The sequence below is a fragment of the Tachysurus fulvidraco genome, chromosome 2 (genome assembly GCF_022655615.1).
Source record: "Tachysurus fulvidraco isolate hzauxx_2018 chromosome 2, HZAU_PFXX_2.0, whole genome shotgun sequence".
Taxonomy (NCBI): domain Eukaryota; kingdom Metazoa; phylum Chordata; class Actinopteri; order Siluriformes; family Bagridae; genus Tachysurus; species Tachysurus fulvidraco.
This window is the reverse complement of record NC_062519.1, coordinates 31,831,089-31,848,638: the sequence shown is the minus strand read 5'-3', so window position 1 is coordinate 31,848,638 and position 17,550 is coordinate 31,831,089. Positions and strand designations below refer to the sequence as shown.

General features: G+C 37.2%; 1 protein-coding gene across 7 annotated transcripts in view; it reads left to right on the top strand.

The window, feature by feature from the left end:
• Window positions 1–17,550, top strand: part of arhgef18b (rho/rac guanine nucleotide exchange factor (GEF) 18b) — a 47,142-nt gene that overhangs the window by 3,863 nt on the left and 25,729 nt on the right. For 3 of the 7 annotated variants that reach the window (XM_047808429.1, XM_027158371.2, XM_027158330.2), the window contains exons 2-11: window positions 62–168; window positions 2,766–3,193; window positions 5,640–5,757; window positions 5,836–5,941; window positions 6,045–6,096; window positions 7,964–8,008; window positions 8,785–8,847; window positions 9,097–9,205; window positions 9,988–10,207; window positions 16,893–16,960. In XM_047808429.1, the coding sequence (XP_047664385.1) occupies window positions 62–168; window positions 2,766–3,193; window positions 5,640–5,757; window positions 5,836–5,941; window positions 6,045–6,096; window positions 7,964–8,008; window positions 8,785–8,847; window positions 9,097–9,205; window positions 9,988–10,207; window positions 16,893–16,960 (1,316 nt within the window). Of the gene's footprint in view, window positions 1–61; window positions 169–2,765; window positions 3,194–5,639; window positions 5,758–5,835; window positions 5,942–6,044; window positions 6,097–7,963; window positions 8,009–8,784; window positions 8,848–9,096; window positions 9,206–9,383; window positions 9,558–9,987; window positions 10,208–16,892; window positions 16,961–17,550 lie in introns of those variants that run through there. The other 4 variants (XM_027158337.2, XM_027158363.2, XM_027158355.2 and 1 more) reach the window with 4 other exon arrangements.

The following is a 17,550-nucleotide window of genomic DNA, read 5'->3' as shown; positions in this document are numbered from 1 at the left end:
AATTAATGATTGTTAATGTTGTTTTAGATTTAATCTGTTAATTATCTATGCTTTTTCTAAGCTTCAGAGAGTAAACCATGCACACGACCAAGCGCTCCTGTCTCAGGGTTGAGATCTTCCTCCTCACCTTCACCCGACAGCTTTTTCAGCAGCACGTCTGAAGATCAGGTGAGAAAAACACTCACAAAAATGATTTTAAACCTTTTTAATAAACATGCTAGTGTAGGAATAAATTAAACTACAGTAATACAGCTGCAACAACATGCATGGGCCCTTAAAGGCAGGGTCTCCGATTTTTGAAAGCCAATGTTGACATTTGAAATCACCAAAACAAACACGCCCCTAACCCAATTGGGCCCCACCCCTGTATTGATAGCTCCGCCCACACATACATACGTAACCCAGGTAAATAATGGAAAGAAATGTGTCTTTATCATAGCTGAAGGGAAGAACAATACGATTGCAGATAAAAAAAACAAGCAAAACAATGACACACAATCATAATCATGCAAAGGACGGCATAACTTAACACGCCGAGGTTGCTTTTTTCCTTCTCGATCTGTGAATATGCGCCAACTTCCTGCTCCTTCAGTTCTCTCCAGCGCTGGAAAGCTGATCCTATATTAACAGGCTTATCGTAAGCCTTTCTTTCTTTGTTTTTATCCTCCGTGTCAACGTTAAAATCGCTTTCTGCTAATGTCACACATGCGCACTGAACACTCTCTCCACCGCATATTGACAAGCCCCGCCCCTTTCTGCTCAATGGCTACATGCATGGGCATAAAACAGTAGGGGGGACAATAAATCTAAAATTTCTCATGAGCAATTTTTGAGAGGGGGGGGGGGGGCACAAATAATACAGTCAAATTGTACTTACAAAGATATGTCCCCACAGTGAAAAACTTTGCATTTATCATTATTATTGTAGCATGGAGACGTGTCATTATGGTTATTTTCAAAGTTTTTCTCAGGTTCAAATTTTCCATTTCTCCGTCATTTGATCTAGTCTATTACACTGCAAGGCAAGTTTATTTATACTGTAGCACATTTCATACACAATGGTAATTCAAAGTGCTTTACATAAAGAAAGTAAAAATATCATAAAAAATAATCACAACAATAAAAACAAGTAATTAAAAAAGGTTTAAAATGGTATTTAAAATTAATTAAGACACTTAAGAACAGAATAGAAATTGATTATAGCAACAAAAAAAAAAACAGTGAATACAGTTCGGACGTAGCGCAGTGCTCATTTAGTAAATGCACAGCTAAACAATATGCTAATTGTGGCCGTTAATGTTAAGTTAACATTATGCCAAGTCGTCCCAAATAAAACAATGCATGGGAAACGGCGTTGGCGTGTTAGTTACAGTGCACTATGCAACAAGCAAGTAAACAAGCTAACGTTAACTAGATAAGTCAGATTTTAATCGCTAATATAGCACATTCATGGAAAATTACATCGGTAATCAGCATTTTTGGCGCAACTAATTTATGAATGAGTCTGTATCAACTACATTAAAGAGAATCGTTTTATTTAAAGTGAATAAAATCTCCTACTTAATGGAGTTCAACATTAATTGAGCCGCAGCCACACACCTGACTCGTGTGTGCAGAGTAGGGTAGAGTAGTAGTAGTAGTAGATGAACTGGGAAAGCAAGCAGTGGGTCAAACCACTGTGAGGAAGGGGAGGGGGAACTCAACTGTTTCCAAGTGCATTTTTTTGCGTTTTTTTTCACTTACACAATTATTTAGGTATACATACATATATTTTTCATAATAGAGAGTGCGATATTTTAAAAGGGGGGGGGAATCCTCCGCCTCCGCCTCCGCCCCCCCCCCTCCCCCCCCCGGGATTCACGCCCATGGCTACACGTTTGTTTTGAATTTTGTTTTTGATTTTTTGATTTTTCGGCCCGACTCAGTTTTCTGAAGCATTTCTCAAAAATCGGAGACCCTGCCTTTAAATGTGCTTGTGGAAAAGACTTTACACTGTTCTGTATATAAATCCCAGCTTTGTTTTTTGAAATCTTCCTTAAAAATAATTCTTCCTTAACCATTATTTTTTCTAGATGTAAAAAGAAGAGACTGATAAGACAGATGAGAGATTTAGTGAAAAACACCTCGATTAACCTTGTTCAGCTCTGGGCAAAAAGAGAACAAAACTGAAGAACAAAAAGATAAAAACAAAAACAGACAGAAACTGGAAAGAAAATGTATTGTAAAGTGTCAGAATTCCTTAGTGTTAATTTTGCGACTTACTATGAGTCTACATCATTGTAATATTTTACTTTGTGTGTTCTCCAATAAAGTCATTAATATGACTCTAGTGTAATCTCTATACACCACACTGAAGTGAAGTGAATTAACTGCAATTGGATGAAGTTCCTACAGTGAATTATTGATATGGTGAAGTTTTCTTTAAGGAGATGTTTATTTAGTATTTATCGAATGAGTTCCCAGTGTCAGTGTTTGTATCAGTCAGAGGAAAGGGAATGACTTCAAGTTCTCCAACATCTCTAGCACAGAGGAGTTTTTAAGCTGATTAAAAAAAAAAAAAAGGCAAATAATAAAAAGAAAAGTTGTGATCGGTAGCAAATTACTGTGGTACAAAAAGATTTCAACATTTTAGGCAAATAATCAATTTCAGGTTTGTTCTTTTTAATATTTGTGTTTTGTGGAGTTACTAGGCCAGGAATATTAGGGTTTTTTTTCACCTGAATAACCTACACTAATGCAGTGCTGTTTTTCTTTCACTTTTTCAGAGTTCCTGTTTAGCTGAGAGCGATTTTGAGTGTGAGACTGACGACTTGTTGGACCTGAGTGCTTCTCTGAGAGACTCAGAGTATTTCAGAGACCTACAGGTCAGACCTGTTGGGGAGTGTGAGCCTTCTGAGAGCCCCCTGCCCGTGGCTATTGACACAGAGGACAAAACACAGCCCAAGCCAGGACTATTCATCTACCCATCACCCACACTGCACTGTGGATCACACATAGAAAATCTCTCCACATCTTACTGTAAAACAAACCTGCTGTCTGATCAGGGAGAAAGGATGGAATCAGCAGGGAGTTTGGAAGAGATGTACGTGGAAGACACGGACAGGGACAATTTCCCTATCCTGGTTAGGTCTATGTCCACTTCACGGAGACACAGCTCGGACATCCCACTGAATCCGCTCGACCTGGGGAGAAGGTGAGATAGAAATGTATTTTTTAAAATGTCATTCTTAAATAAGGTTCAGGTCCTAAGTGAACTATGGAGTGCATTCAGTGTAACGATATGGTTTATTATAGCATAACGTTGGATACGTAAGGCTCTCGAATTCATTACTTGTATATATCAAACAGCCTGCATAATAAAATAGACTGCTTACAACATACCATTTATATATTGTGAGCTATAATAAACATTCAAACTTAATCATGCTCTATCTATATACATCACTTCCTCTTTATCACAAATAAGAGTTTGACAAAACAACACTCTCTTCCTAAACATGTGGATTTGTTCTAAATTACTATGACAACATATTAACAGGCAAAACTTGCTAGCTCAAGATAAACAGCGGTGACATCAGTCAACAGCCATAAAGCTGGAACCACAAAATGTATTCAAGTTATTAAGGGCTGGTGGTGAGTAGGCAGCCTTCAGCGTCATGATATCACCCTTCTGTAAAAATAAGAAGCAACTCAAAAGTTGAGAAATGCTGTATTCATGCTAGGTTTCAAAATGAATAATTTTATATATAAAATTATATTTCAGATCTTATATATTATCTAAATAATGTCATAAATCTTTTAAGAGGTTTTCTTTATGATATATATTTCTTTATGATACCCCAGACTAATAATAAACAGATTTACTATAATGTTTGAGATTGTAAGGAGATGTTTATTTGACACTCACAGAGGGAGTTTCCAGTTTCAGTGCTTAGGAACTGAAGGAGGTTTACTTCAAGTCATTAATATTAATAGAGAAAAAAGTGCAGAAATATCTATTTCTAGATATTATAATGTAAATGAGAACAATCTATAAGTTAACTATATGCAGATAAAACATATAATGTATCATATTGTGTTGTAATAATAATTCTAGTACAAATTGCTGCTATGTTTCTTTGGTACTGGTGATTATAATACTTTACACTGCATTATAAACACGGCTGAAAATGTGTTCTTTCTGAGTTCTGAGTTCTTTCAGCAATGCATTCAATTCTTTGTAAATGATTTTAAGGGTATGAATGTAAGCTCCTGACAAAACAGTACGTTTAAGTCAAATTCAAAACAGAAGTAGAAAGTTTTTGCATGTTCACTCAGTTGTGTAATTGACTCACTGCTGCTAAGCAAAAGAGGAACTAGCTAATGTACAAAGAGTGCAATAATGACACACCTGAACATACACAGTGCATAGTAACAAACTACACCAAACCACAAGACATGACAAACTGCACACATCAGAAACACAATCCACGACTGGAGTGTCATCTAAAACCCTTATACTTGTTACAAACCTAATTTTATTTTGGATATTTTTAAACATTTATTAATGAAAACATTGTGTCAAAAATACCATTTTTGGTTTTAAGTAAATTACAGGGTTGTTTGTTAAAATAGAAGATGTGGTTAACTAGCATCCATGAAAATACCTTTCTTCTTTCCATGACCTTCAGGAAATTGAAATGATGCACATTCATGTGGCTTGTGGAAAATTCCATACATTTCAAACAGGTGAATGTGTTCAGGTAACAGTGTTGAGTGAATATTAAATAAATAAATAAAATGGATTTCTGAAGTATTTTAATAATTATATCTGAAGGTAAAGTGTAGTCATAGTTGGCTGCTAGAGGCAAAAATATGCTGCTGATGTATGTGAAACATGTACAAATGTAGTGTGAAGGACACTTTACATGTGTTTAAAAGGCTTACATACAGATTTGTAAACATATTATCAGCCTTTACATCATGGAATCATCCATAAAACTGCACAGAGACAAGCGTCCGATTTGAGATGTCTAAACCACCAAACCTCCGCACACACACAGCTCAAATCCTGCTTCTGTACCCTTTTAAACCAGTGTAATAGCAGAAGACGGAACACTCTGCGGCTCTACTACATTTTACTACATTCTACTACACCTGCCTGTTTAACATTAAATCAGACGTTAATCCCATCTTGTTTTTAGAAAGATGCAGTCAATTTTCAAACCACAGCATGGCTCCATCTAGCCACATCCATAATTTCAATAAAAGGCTGCAAGAAGGTATAAACTCAACTAAACTCAGTAGGGAAAGATCATTGTACTGTACTGTGTGTAGCACAGTAGCTAGCATAGAGACACACAAACTAATTTTATTTGTGCAATTACTTTTCTCATAAGAGAGTTATATTAACATGAAAAAAAATCTTAATTAAGTTGGTGTGTAATTAAAATAAACGTGTTTTTAACTTAACAGCATAATCTATATTTAAACTTATCAACTGTTAAACAGACTGTTAGTTTGAAGCTGATTAGATGAAATGTATTACAGTGAGTATTGTAGTAGCTTTATTGTGTGTGTGTGTGTGTGTGTGTGTGTGTGTGTGTGTGTGTGTGTGTGTGTGTGTGTGTGTGTGTGTGTGTGTGTTTGTGTGTGTTTAGGTTTAGTCTGGACACCAGGAGTATAGACAGTGATGGGGAGCGAGAGGATCAGAGCCAGTCTCTGAGCTCGGTGGAGGAATTTGCTACAAATGAAGAGACAGAGCTCACCAAATCCCCAGTAATGCACAATGCAAAAGCTATAGAATCTGTAATCCTCCGTAATACACACACGCTTACAAACTCCTTTGCTCTTTAGCAGCTGTATTCCCGATCGGAGATTGTGTCGTCAGATGAGAAGTCTCAAGCTGATAGAATCTCACACATTCTGCAAACTTCTAAACAGGAGGCCCGAGCTGCTGGAGGTTAGAGCTGATCACACAATTACTCTCTACCTTATTAAGTTAAATGATTAAATTGAGAAGGGTTTATTTAAGGGTTAATTAAAGGATATTCTGTCTGTTTCAGAGGAACATGACTCAGATGAGAATTTGCGCTCAGCAGAAGGCCAATGTCACATGTAAGTTCAACACATTCATATGTCAGCAAACACTCCATCTTTATTCTGTTCACTTAGTCAAATGAATAAATCTGCAAGTCAGACAAAACCTGTATACTGAATGTTGTATTAGGCTCATTCAATTATGCCTTTATTTTGTTCTATACATTTAGGCAGACATCCTTATACAGAGTTATTTACATTTTATCTTGTGGGGTTTTTTTTTTTTTTTTACAATTAAGGGTTAAGTGCTTCGCTCAGGGCTTAGTTTAGTGGCCCTGGGATTTGAACTCCAACACCTTAACCACTAGGTCACCACAATCCTGCCCCCTGCTCTTTGTTATTTGAGTCAGATCCCTGTGTACCATCAGCTGAATTGGGTTACTGATTTTCATTCTCATCATTTTTTCCTAAATTTTTCTTTAAGTAGTGGTTTATGCAAACACACACACACACACACACACACACACACACACACACACACACACACACACACACACACACACACACACACACACACACACACAACACACACACACAGAGCCTGTTAAATCAATACCTCAAAACTTTTCAACAGTTTTTTTTTGTCTCTCAGAATGAAAACTTTACTGAACTGTATGCTTTCTTGCTGTTAAAGCGGTCCTGCCAAGTCTACCGCATTTGTACCTTTAACATGCATCTTTTGCCATGAAACCTGCATGTAGGATATATTTAAAGCTTTAGTTTTAAAAGTGCATTGGGTACGATATGTCAATATTTGAATGTTAAGTAGGTTGGGTTGAATAATATTTGAATTTCTGTTTTACCTCCATGAATCTGCACAGAATGTCCACCAAAATACACAGATCTCCACCAAGTCAACAGTTTACTAGAGTTAGCATCAGTGAGAACTTTATAAACATCACTTGAAATTTATCTCATACTGGTTTATAAAGATGGTCAGGAGTGTGTGACTGTGACAGATTTTTTTTAAACATATTTATGTGATATGTTATGTAATAAATGACATTCAAAAACTTTCTCATCCTCAGCCACATAGTACACTTGTGGTTTACGCAGTTTATTTTTTATCATGTTGTACACATTTTCCATAGTTTGAGGTGTATTATAACTAGGAAAGGTACAAAAGCTAAAGGGTAAAATCTCAACAACAAGAAATAATAGAGTTTTGATCCCTGTTTCCTGGGCATGTGTATTTGTTTCTCTTTTCTCACAAATTCCTGTTTGTCTCTTGTATTTTGTTGATTCATATGTACACCATATTTCTTTCTCTTTTTTCTCTAATATTCTGCTTTTGTGCATATTTCCTTTGCTTTTTATTCTTCACTCTTTTAGTTTGAGGTGACACAGGCAAAAATAGTCAAAATATTGCCAACAAAGTTAGATGTCAGATGAGAAATTCTCTTTTGTGAATTTAGTATCCTGAAACAGAGTTACGCTGGTGAGCTTGTGGTATGTAAATGACTCATGATTTATGAACCAAAGAATCAATCAGTAAATCACAGGTTGCTTTTCTGTTACTTACACATCCAAAATACATGTTCTTCATGTTCTAGCTTGATCTTTAAGAGCACTGAATTTGTCCTTTTCAGAGAAGTCAATCAGATTATTCTGTACAAAGAGACTAAACAGAGTGAGGTTGTGTGATTTGTTTCACAACCCCAACATTTATCCCAGCTCCTCCTCCTAATACTACTACTACTACTACTTAACACACACACACACATACACACACACATACACACACACACACACACACACACACACACACACACACACACACACACACACACACACACACACACACACACACACACACACACACACACACACACACACACACACACACACACACACACGTTTAGTCTCTGTGTCTTGTTTGTCTTAGGATAATGGTACAAAAGGTTCTGCATGAGCTTAAGCTGTATCATTGGTAAGTAAACAGCATGACAGGAGCCTTGTATATCTAGAGCGCAGACACTCACACATACTGTACACACACACACACACACACACACACACACACACACACCTGACTGGCCTCCAGCAGCATGCAAGGACCAGTGACCACACAATCCGCAGAGCATGGTTAGCATTACAGGAAATGTTTACCCAAAAATAAAACGCACACTCACTGAACACACTTTTAGTGTCTTTAATTAGTGTAAATTTGCTAAAAATTATTGGAAGCTTACAGTTCCTTCGCTCACACCATTTGTAGTCACTAGACTATATTCCCTGTCTGTGTCTGGCTCCCAGCTACAGTATGTGCTGAGAGAGAAAGTTATTTTTTACTACCCACATCAATCACCAAACATACCTCAGGACACTGTGTGCATTTCATTTTTGCCTAAATCGTTCCTTTATTTATGCTAATATGAGAGTTTGATGCTTCAGTCAATGATCACAGTCATTCACTGCACTTATTTTGAGACAAAAATAATACCTGTGATTCAGCATGAGCACTATGAGTGTGTCTGACATGATTTCCTGGCTATAGTGTCTCTGTGGTCTGCACTTTCATTTGTGTTATACAGTAAAAGTAAATCTCTCTCTCTCTCTCTCTCTCTCTCTCTCTCTCTCTCTCTCTCTCTCTCTCTCTCTCTCTCTCTCTCTCTCTCTCTCTCTCTCTGTGTGTGTGTGTGTGTGTGTGTGTGTGTGTGTGTGTGTGTGTGTGTGTGTGTGTGTGTGTGTGTGTGTCTTGCATAGGGCCAATCGTAGAAGTGCTGTCAGGAAAGAAAATTTCACCTGGTATGAATTTCTCTCCATCGAGTAAGTCCAGCCATGTTTTTTCTCCTATATGCACTTTATTAAACTAGAAGCAAGAAGTGAAGGAGGGGTAGTCTCTATACTGGCCTCTATGTTTTAATGATGGAGACTAATTATTTATTTAATATTTAGAGATGCTGAGAAAAACTATTAACCAAATATTAACCACCCGATGTTTTCCCATCCTTTTAATTTTACTTTCACTCACATACTCTAAAATCTTCCACTAATCCTGGTCTCTGGAAATGTTAGGAATGAGGAGGAAGAGGAGAGAATGGAGAGAACAGAGAAAGGCACAAAGGTGAAGCGTACTCTGAGCTCGTTGAAGAACAAAATGGCCGGATCCTTCAACAAAGACAAGGTGAGGACACATACACTCATGGTGATTGTTATTCTGCAGGATAACACACTTCCTCTGGGTTTGAGCACCATGCATTGGTTTACAGGAAACACTGCTGCAATATATGCTGTAACTTCCTTGTTTTTTTCTTATTTAAGATTTTAACTGTAACATTTATCTTGTAATAGTTTGGCCATCTTACTGAATTCCATGGCACATCGTGTGCATGTGTAGATTGTAGCAAGTACATTAGTGGATGTTTGTGAAAATAGGTAGAGAAATTGAAGATAGATAAATAATCAGATGGATGAATATTAGGATGGGACATTGTATAGATGACAGGATCTATCAGGTCTTCTGGGTGGATGAGTGGGTAAGTGGATAATGAGTGAACAAATGCATGAACATATATTTGGTGCTATAGCAGGATGTTAGAATGAGTGATGGAGTGAATAGATGGGTGGTAGGATGATAGGATGAGTGGATTTTATTGTTCAGTGGTTGATGTGATGGATGGCTGATTTGAATTAATGACAAAATGGATGAGATGGAACGTCAAGGATAGATGAATGGATGAGAGCATGGATGGCTTAATGCTTAATGGTGTAATGACAAAATGAATCAGGGGTGGATGATTGTTTAGAAGGGTTTTGGGTTAGAGGATGGATGGATGATGATTGGTATTATATCACTGCACACGCATGCACATACTGTAATAACTCACATTGCTACTGTATGTTAGACATACGGTATATAAACAAATAGATTAAAGCATGTTCTTTTCTGTCTTGTTTCTGTTCCAGGGTAAGAACCGTGAAAAAGAGCAGCAGAAAGAGAGAGACAGAGAGAGGGAAAAGGAAAAAGAGAAGGAAAAAGAGAGAGAAAGGGAGCTGAAGGAGAGCACTTATGCGGTTAGCAGCAGCTGTAATGGCCACCAGCTTGTGCGTGGCTCTTTCTCGAGCCGAGCCACATGCTCAGTGTGCAGCAAGACCCTGCAGAGGAAGCATGGTCTGCAGTGTGTCAGTGAGTACTAAACACACAGCCACTACACCAACTTGCGAACATCTGCATGTGTACACGGCCCTGCATGTGCTCCCCACACACAGCACACACCCCACAGCATTAACCACAGCTACTGTCAAAAAGAAGCCTGTTTAATTTCTATTTGCTCCACGTGTTTGCTCTTCCCAAGTTGCATGTAGTGTCTGCACAAATCAAGAGTCCCAGTGTGCACAAAAATCCCAGTCTTAACCTCTAATACCTTGTTAGAAGGGATTAAAAAATGATCTATCCAATTATAATGAGCTGCCACTAGTCTAATATAACTACAGTGCAATTTTATATTTAATAGATAGTTTGATGTCAATCACCCCAAATTTAGACCTTCTGCCAGAAAATTTGGTGTCTGTTGTTTGCTTTTTGAGTTTTGTAATTGAGCTAAAATGGGTATTGTGCCTAGCAGGTAAAGGGAGTTTGTTCTATAACTACCAGAATAGAATAACTATCAGATAATTATTTATTATTTAGTATCACAACTTATTAGATAAGATACAAGGGTTAAGCATACACAGTGAGTATTTACTACAGAAAATATGGATGTGTGCATTTACAGTAGACCTCAGATGTAACTACTGACTTGTAAGATTATTAAATAGCTGCATGAAAGATACACATGGGGTGGATCATGTGCAAATGAGACGTGTGATTATGATTGTGATACTGTCTGCTTGCAACGGACATATGAAAATGTTGTATCAAGTTATAGTTTATCAGCTGTACAATCTGAATAATGTGGCAGACACCCTTATCCACAGCAATTTACATCTAATAAAAAAGGGCCTTGCTCAGGGTCCCAGCAGTAGTAGCTTGGTAGACCTGGGATTTGAGCTCACAACCTTCTGATCAGTAGTCCAACACCTTAAGCTACCACATCCCCCAGAGTAAGTACAGTAATAATAATGGAAGTTATTTTGTTAAATATAACCACATTTTTAGTGATTAATGTGATGATAAGTGCAACTAGGACTATTCTTACTATTCATTCGTCTCGAAATTAGATGATGAAGAGCGCTATCACAGAAACTCAAGAATAATCTGCCATCCATGCAGGTGTGAACTACATACATATAATCTGAATATTCTGAATGTTGTGTCCAGAAAAAATAATAAGCTGCAAAAAGCTGTGTAAAACGGCAGATTGATATGCTACATAAAATTGCTGCATGTGGTGACAGTACAAAGAAATTTTGTAAATCACACAAATTATGAATTATATAAGGCACAATCTAATCTCTGCCATCTTCTTTTTACTGTAAATTCCAGGCATTGTTGCCTTATAATAATCCACCCTATAGGTAACAAAAGCATGAAGTTTTTGTTTTTTTATTATATTATATATCGTAGCAATATTTCTGAGATAAGTGATGGCTATCCTAGTAATATTATCAACAAGAACTTCAAATAAAAAAATCACTGGTGGTCATTTAGAGAAAGCGTGAGTTCATTCTGTCTCTCTTACTTCCTCAGTCTAATGAAAATGCAGCATGGCAGTTTTTACACCTCGCTGTTTAGAAGAAAGGGGAAATAATGTCTGTACAGCCCATTAGTGCTTTTTTTTTAAAAGACCACATCACTTTTGAATACCAGGAGAAAGTTCCCTGTGCTAATTTTATCCAGCATGCTTACATTTACTTTCAGATATGTTCAGCTGGATTTACTGTAATTTGGTGTACATAGTTTTAATATTTTGGGAAGTCATGTGGCATGAGGTGATTGACTTTGTTAATAAAGTCACCATTGTTTATATAGTTCTGTTTGCTAATGTCATTGATTATTACGATGTTATTTGGATACCTAGTTATAAAGATTATGTAATTATCCTACAGCTCAGATCTAAGGATTAAATTTAATCTGTAATGTTGGCCCTTTGAGATCATAAGTGAATGATTGACTCACTCTTTAAACTAAGGGGTTTAATAATGAGCTGATGGAATATTCCAAATGATCGGAAGTAAAGGTGCAGGACAGGGAAATGCTGCTTGTGTGCCAGATAAAGAATTGCACTGGGTTTTAGCTTAAACTGGGTTTGGCAAGTTCACACTGAAATGATCAGCATAAAAGAAAAGAGGAAGCAACACTGATGAGTTGTCTGTTTGTGGCTTAGGTTTATAACTACGTGTCCAAAGAGGGTCGTTCATGTTCATGTTTAGTCACACAGGCTGAGGAAAGCCATGATCACTAAGGAACAAGCAGCCATTGAAAAGCATTACTCTGTGTGACTGGGGAATATGATGGATAATTGTTTGAGCGGAATTTGCTTACTAAACAAATCGAGCTGATATATTTCATCAGGCTCCATGTGGCATGAGTTGAAGGTGGAAAGCTACAGCTTAACGTCATCAGTCTCAGGAACAGCAAAGCTGCACACACAAATTACACTCATCGATTTTCATTTTCAATCTTAAGGCATTTTTAGTCCAAAATATTATGCCAATATTTGTGGGAATGTTATGCATATTTCAAGTTGGTTTAATACATCTTTTTATATCATATTTCCAGGCTTCCCTTAACAGATTATTTAAGTCATCTGTGTGTAGTTCATACCTCTGTGGTACTGTGAGAAAAGTGAGGGGGGAAAACGAAAGAAAGTGAAAAACACAACACAGTCGTTTCCTCACCTCTTGAAATCAAGTGAACAGTAAATTATTTTTTATTGTCTCAGTAATATTAATTGATGGCAGTCTAAATATCTTTCTCCACTTAAACAATGACGAGAAGTTATTATATTTGGTCATTCGGACTCTACAAGAGCTACAAGAGCCAATAGATTCGGCCACCTATTTACCTTTTTAAAGCAATGACAAAAATAATGTTGACTTATTCCTCTTATACCACAGCAATTTGGTAATTATTACTTTTATTTATTTGTTTGTTTGTTTGTTTATTTGTTTTTTTTAATGAATGATTTAATTGCTATAGTTTATATGGTTTCAATTCAGTTTATATGTTGGAATTCAACAGTCGTGTGATGGTACTGTGATTATTATTATTATTATTATTATTATTATTATTATTATGTTCATGATCAGAAACAGCACTGATTGGTTCACTAAACCTCCTGTAAACACTTTTGCTCCCACAATGCTTTGGGAGCTCGGGAGAGGACAGAGGAAGAATCACAAACCACTTCATGTTGTATATGTAGTGAACTACACAGGCTACAGTGACTAGTCTTGGATGGAGGACCCATGTAGTGCAGGACCATAGGGAGTAGGCTGAGATTTGGGATGGAGCCGAGATAACTCCACTGTAGCCCAAGCAGTCGGATTACTAGTGGCTGTAACGAAGAAGCGGTTGTCAAATAGAGTTGTTTTGACTTTGAAATAAAATCCTGTAAGGAAACGGTTTGTATGCGAGAGCAATCGTGTCTCTGAGCCGCTCAGGTGCGTCACGCGCGCTACAGGTGCCGTTTGTCTCTGTGTGTGTGTGTGAGTGTGTGAGAGAGAGTGCGCGCGCAGCTTTTATTGTTTAATGTCTACCATCATTAGCAAAGCATTTCGGCCTGATTTGTTTATTGTTGTGTATATATATATATATATTTTAATATGTTTTTATTAAGTAGATTTACTGAATCTGATCCCACGTTGTACGATGTTACGTTATTAATTACACTGATATTTGCGCTTCTTTTTCTTTAATTGCACGCATCACCTGTTCGCCATCATTATTCCTAATAAGTATTCACTTTAGCTTTAGCTTTAGCTCACTAACCCGACCAGACCCCAGTTATATCAGAGTTTTCGCAGTTATGTTGTATTCATTTGTATTTTTTTAAATCACAAGAATTAGCTTGAACCGTTTTTCTTTACACAACGTTGATTTGTTTATTTCTAACTATTTACAAACGCTAGCACCAGCTAGCCTAGTGTTTAAAAACATTCAAAGTAAATGGAGGGCTAAGTTAGCTTATTAGATCACAATACTTGGTCGCCTTTTGATGACGCGTTCGATGCCAAGACAACAAACGATGAAAAGGACGGTTTTAATTTAGGTGTGGCTAAAAGCTAATAAGATTCTTAACAACATCATGTTTAACAAAATACAAACCAAAAATTCATATATAAATTGTGCCAAATAAATAAAAAAGTTGCTTTCTTTTCATGAGGTAGTTTTTCTCTCCTGTGTAAACAATAGTCATGTTTGTTGACTCCTACTGACTCTTGTGTTGACCTGCATTTCGCTCCAACGGCAGCAGCTTTTTAGCAGTAAACTTAACATGTTTTGTGTGTTTTTCTAACCATCACTTAATGGTGAATAAATGTGTTGAGTTTATTTATTTGGAAAAGGTGGTGATTGTGTGTGTTGATGTAACATTTTTGGGAGATTGAGATTATATATTGTAATCGGTACAAGTCAGTATTTTTACTACCACTCGTGTCTCCCAGTGATGATCCTGTGTTTCTGTTTAATGCTTTAACCTTGGCTTAAACTCCTAACTTCCAAAAACCCAGCCTGTTGCTGTCTTGGACCTTGTCCCGGTTACGGTATACACGCATGTGTGAAGGTGGTGTTGAGCCCTCACACCTGAAAAAAAGGCTCTTGATTAAAAACATCACTGTTCTCTATGTACTGTCTAGTTTGTTTAGCTTTGAGGGAGTGTGTTGTATCTCGAAGGCTAATATGATGTCAATTGAGCACTTTAGCATGCTGCGAGTGAGACGAGGCACATTTTATCGTGTTATAATCAGAGTTCATACTGATGCTTAAATGTTTTTTGATTTCTAAAGTAAAAGTCTTGAAGAGCACTGGATTAAGTGCGATGTATTTTTTTTCTCTCTCTCCCTCCCATTAACATTTCCATTGGGACTGTATTATTGGTCTGTTGTAGACTTGCGGGAACTTTTTGCTTTGTGTATTTTTTTTTTCTTAGCTTTCAGCATCTGAATTAAATGCCGTGAAAAAAGCTTTACAAATTCTCTACAAAAAAATTATGCATTCTTTGCTTAAAATGAAGCCTTTGTGGACTTCCTAATCCTTCATTTCACAAACCCTGTCCCTTGTTTCTCTGCTTTAGAGCTCTTAGACATGAAGTGCTGACTTTTTTCCTCTCACATCAGCATTTCTTGGCCTCTCTGTGTGTTGGACCGAGTAGTCACATGGTGCTGATTGCACTTGGCAGGTCTGTGACACTGTGTTTTAACACGCTTCCCTGCTCCCCCCCCAGATTTCTTCCTTGTGATCGCTTGGATTATTATGAATATTACTTTTACAACAAGGTCTTTCCAGTTAAAACAGAAGTCAGAACGATGTGAGTAAAATGTATTTGGTGGAAAAGTGGATTTGCTTAAGGGTAAGGGATGCAGGACGTGAACATGTTTTGCTTCTGAAAGCTCCAGTTTTGTGAGCCATTAGAAAACAAAAACGAAGCACGGCTTTGGCTTTGCTCTTCTCTTTACTGTTGCTTGGCACACATCTGGGAAGAAACTAGTAATCAGGAGGCATAAATACAGGATTTTTTTTTTCTTTTCTGTTTGTGCCTACTAGTATGTTCTTATTAGCAGTGTTCATGCCTCTGACCAAGGTTCCTCTTCAGATTGTCTGGATGATGCGATGTGATAAAAGGATTAGTAAATGAGGAGATAAGCCGCTCCCTGTTCTAGCGCATGTGAAACTGGGGGTAGAGTAAACCTTACAAATCGTGTTTTTAACTTTTTTTTTTATTTGTTTGTTTATTTATTTATTCGTGTATTTATTTTCTTTGGTCTTTTTTGGCATCAGAATAAATAGCTTACACTTGAATATTCATCTTGCATTGGCCCAAAAGGTCACATGACCAGACATGCAAACTGTCACACCAATGTTAAAGGCAGTGAGACGCTTTGCAAATCAGCAGGAGTTCAAATGCCTCATTCAACACAGAATGTCTTGATGAAATCCAGCTGTTAGATAAATAGGGTTCTATGGAAGGAGTCTCCAGTGTCAGCACTAAAGAATTACAGCTGTTACCTGACAAAGGTGTTTGTGTGTGTGTGATTTTGATTCTGTGGGAAAAAAAGAGGCTGATGACCATAAAGGGAAAAAGTTTTAGTTATGTTTTGTAGTTAAGTATATGTTTTAGAAATGCATAAATGTAATTGTGGCAAATTGTTGTGGAACAAGAGGAACAAAATGCTTCCGGACATGTTGATTTTTTAAAATAAGAGTTATCCTGCTGCATCACACCACTCCTCCGCTGGCTGATTTCCTCTACCAGCATGACAGCACGTTTTATTCTTCACATACACAGACCTTGGAGTTACTTCTGTACACATCATTGTGTAGATTTCTTCTTTGAAACATAGAATGCAGCAACTGTCTAAGGTTTCCCCACATTGTGAACAGGTTTAATCCTAGTGGTGTCACTAAACAGGTGTGGGGTTTTTTTGGTTTGCGGGGGCTTGCGTGACTCCGTATAGTGTGTGTTATAAACAATTTCCTCCCTACTATAGCTGAAGTGTGAATTAGGACAAGAAATGTTTTGCTTGAATAGAAAGAACCCATACGTTTTTTTAAAGCCTGATGATGTTATGGTCTGTATCTTCACAGTTCACTTTTTTTTGAAAGGGCTCATGATTAATGGTACCAGGATGCTTTTGGGAAGGCAGTGGAAAGGAAGTCATTATCTATTGTTTTGTTCCTATTTGTAATCATTTCCCTTTTATTTTTGCAGATTGTGCTGTTAACGTTCACAAAAGCTGCAAGAGTCTCCTGCCTGAGTGCAGCAACAGTACGAACAAGGTAAGATGAAGTTTCCTCATACAAATCGCCCACAGGGATCAGAAACAATTTACATGTCTTTTATTCTTCCGTCTAAGGCGTATTACTATTCTTAGACTTCTGTTCCAGCTTTCCATGCCTTCATCTTTTGTTGCAAACTGGTTAGAATGTACATGGTGTTGTTTATGTGATTATAATATAGTAGCCTACTCAGTTTATCTGAAGTCTAGGGTAAAATACAACCAAACACTGCATAAAAATCAGAAAGGTGCAATTGTGTGGAACATTTTCAGAGCATTAATCTACTTAACACCATGATTTGTTACTTGCCCATCTTCAGAAACACAGTTATAGCAGCTAGCTTGCATCAGATCTTCCTCTAGCCAGGTATACAGGAAGTGTCAAATTCTAGACTGGACTTTAGGCCTATTGGGGGAAATGTTTAGGTTAAGGCTGTACTTATGTAATAAGGTTATCAACTTATGCACTCTTAAAAACTTTTTTTTAGCATTTTTTGGTGATTTTTGATAATGTTCATGACAACATTTGTTGGTTTGGTCATAAGCCACGCCCACTTTGGGATACGGTTCTGTACGTCAAGTCTTGACGTC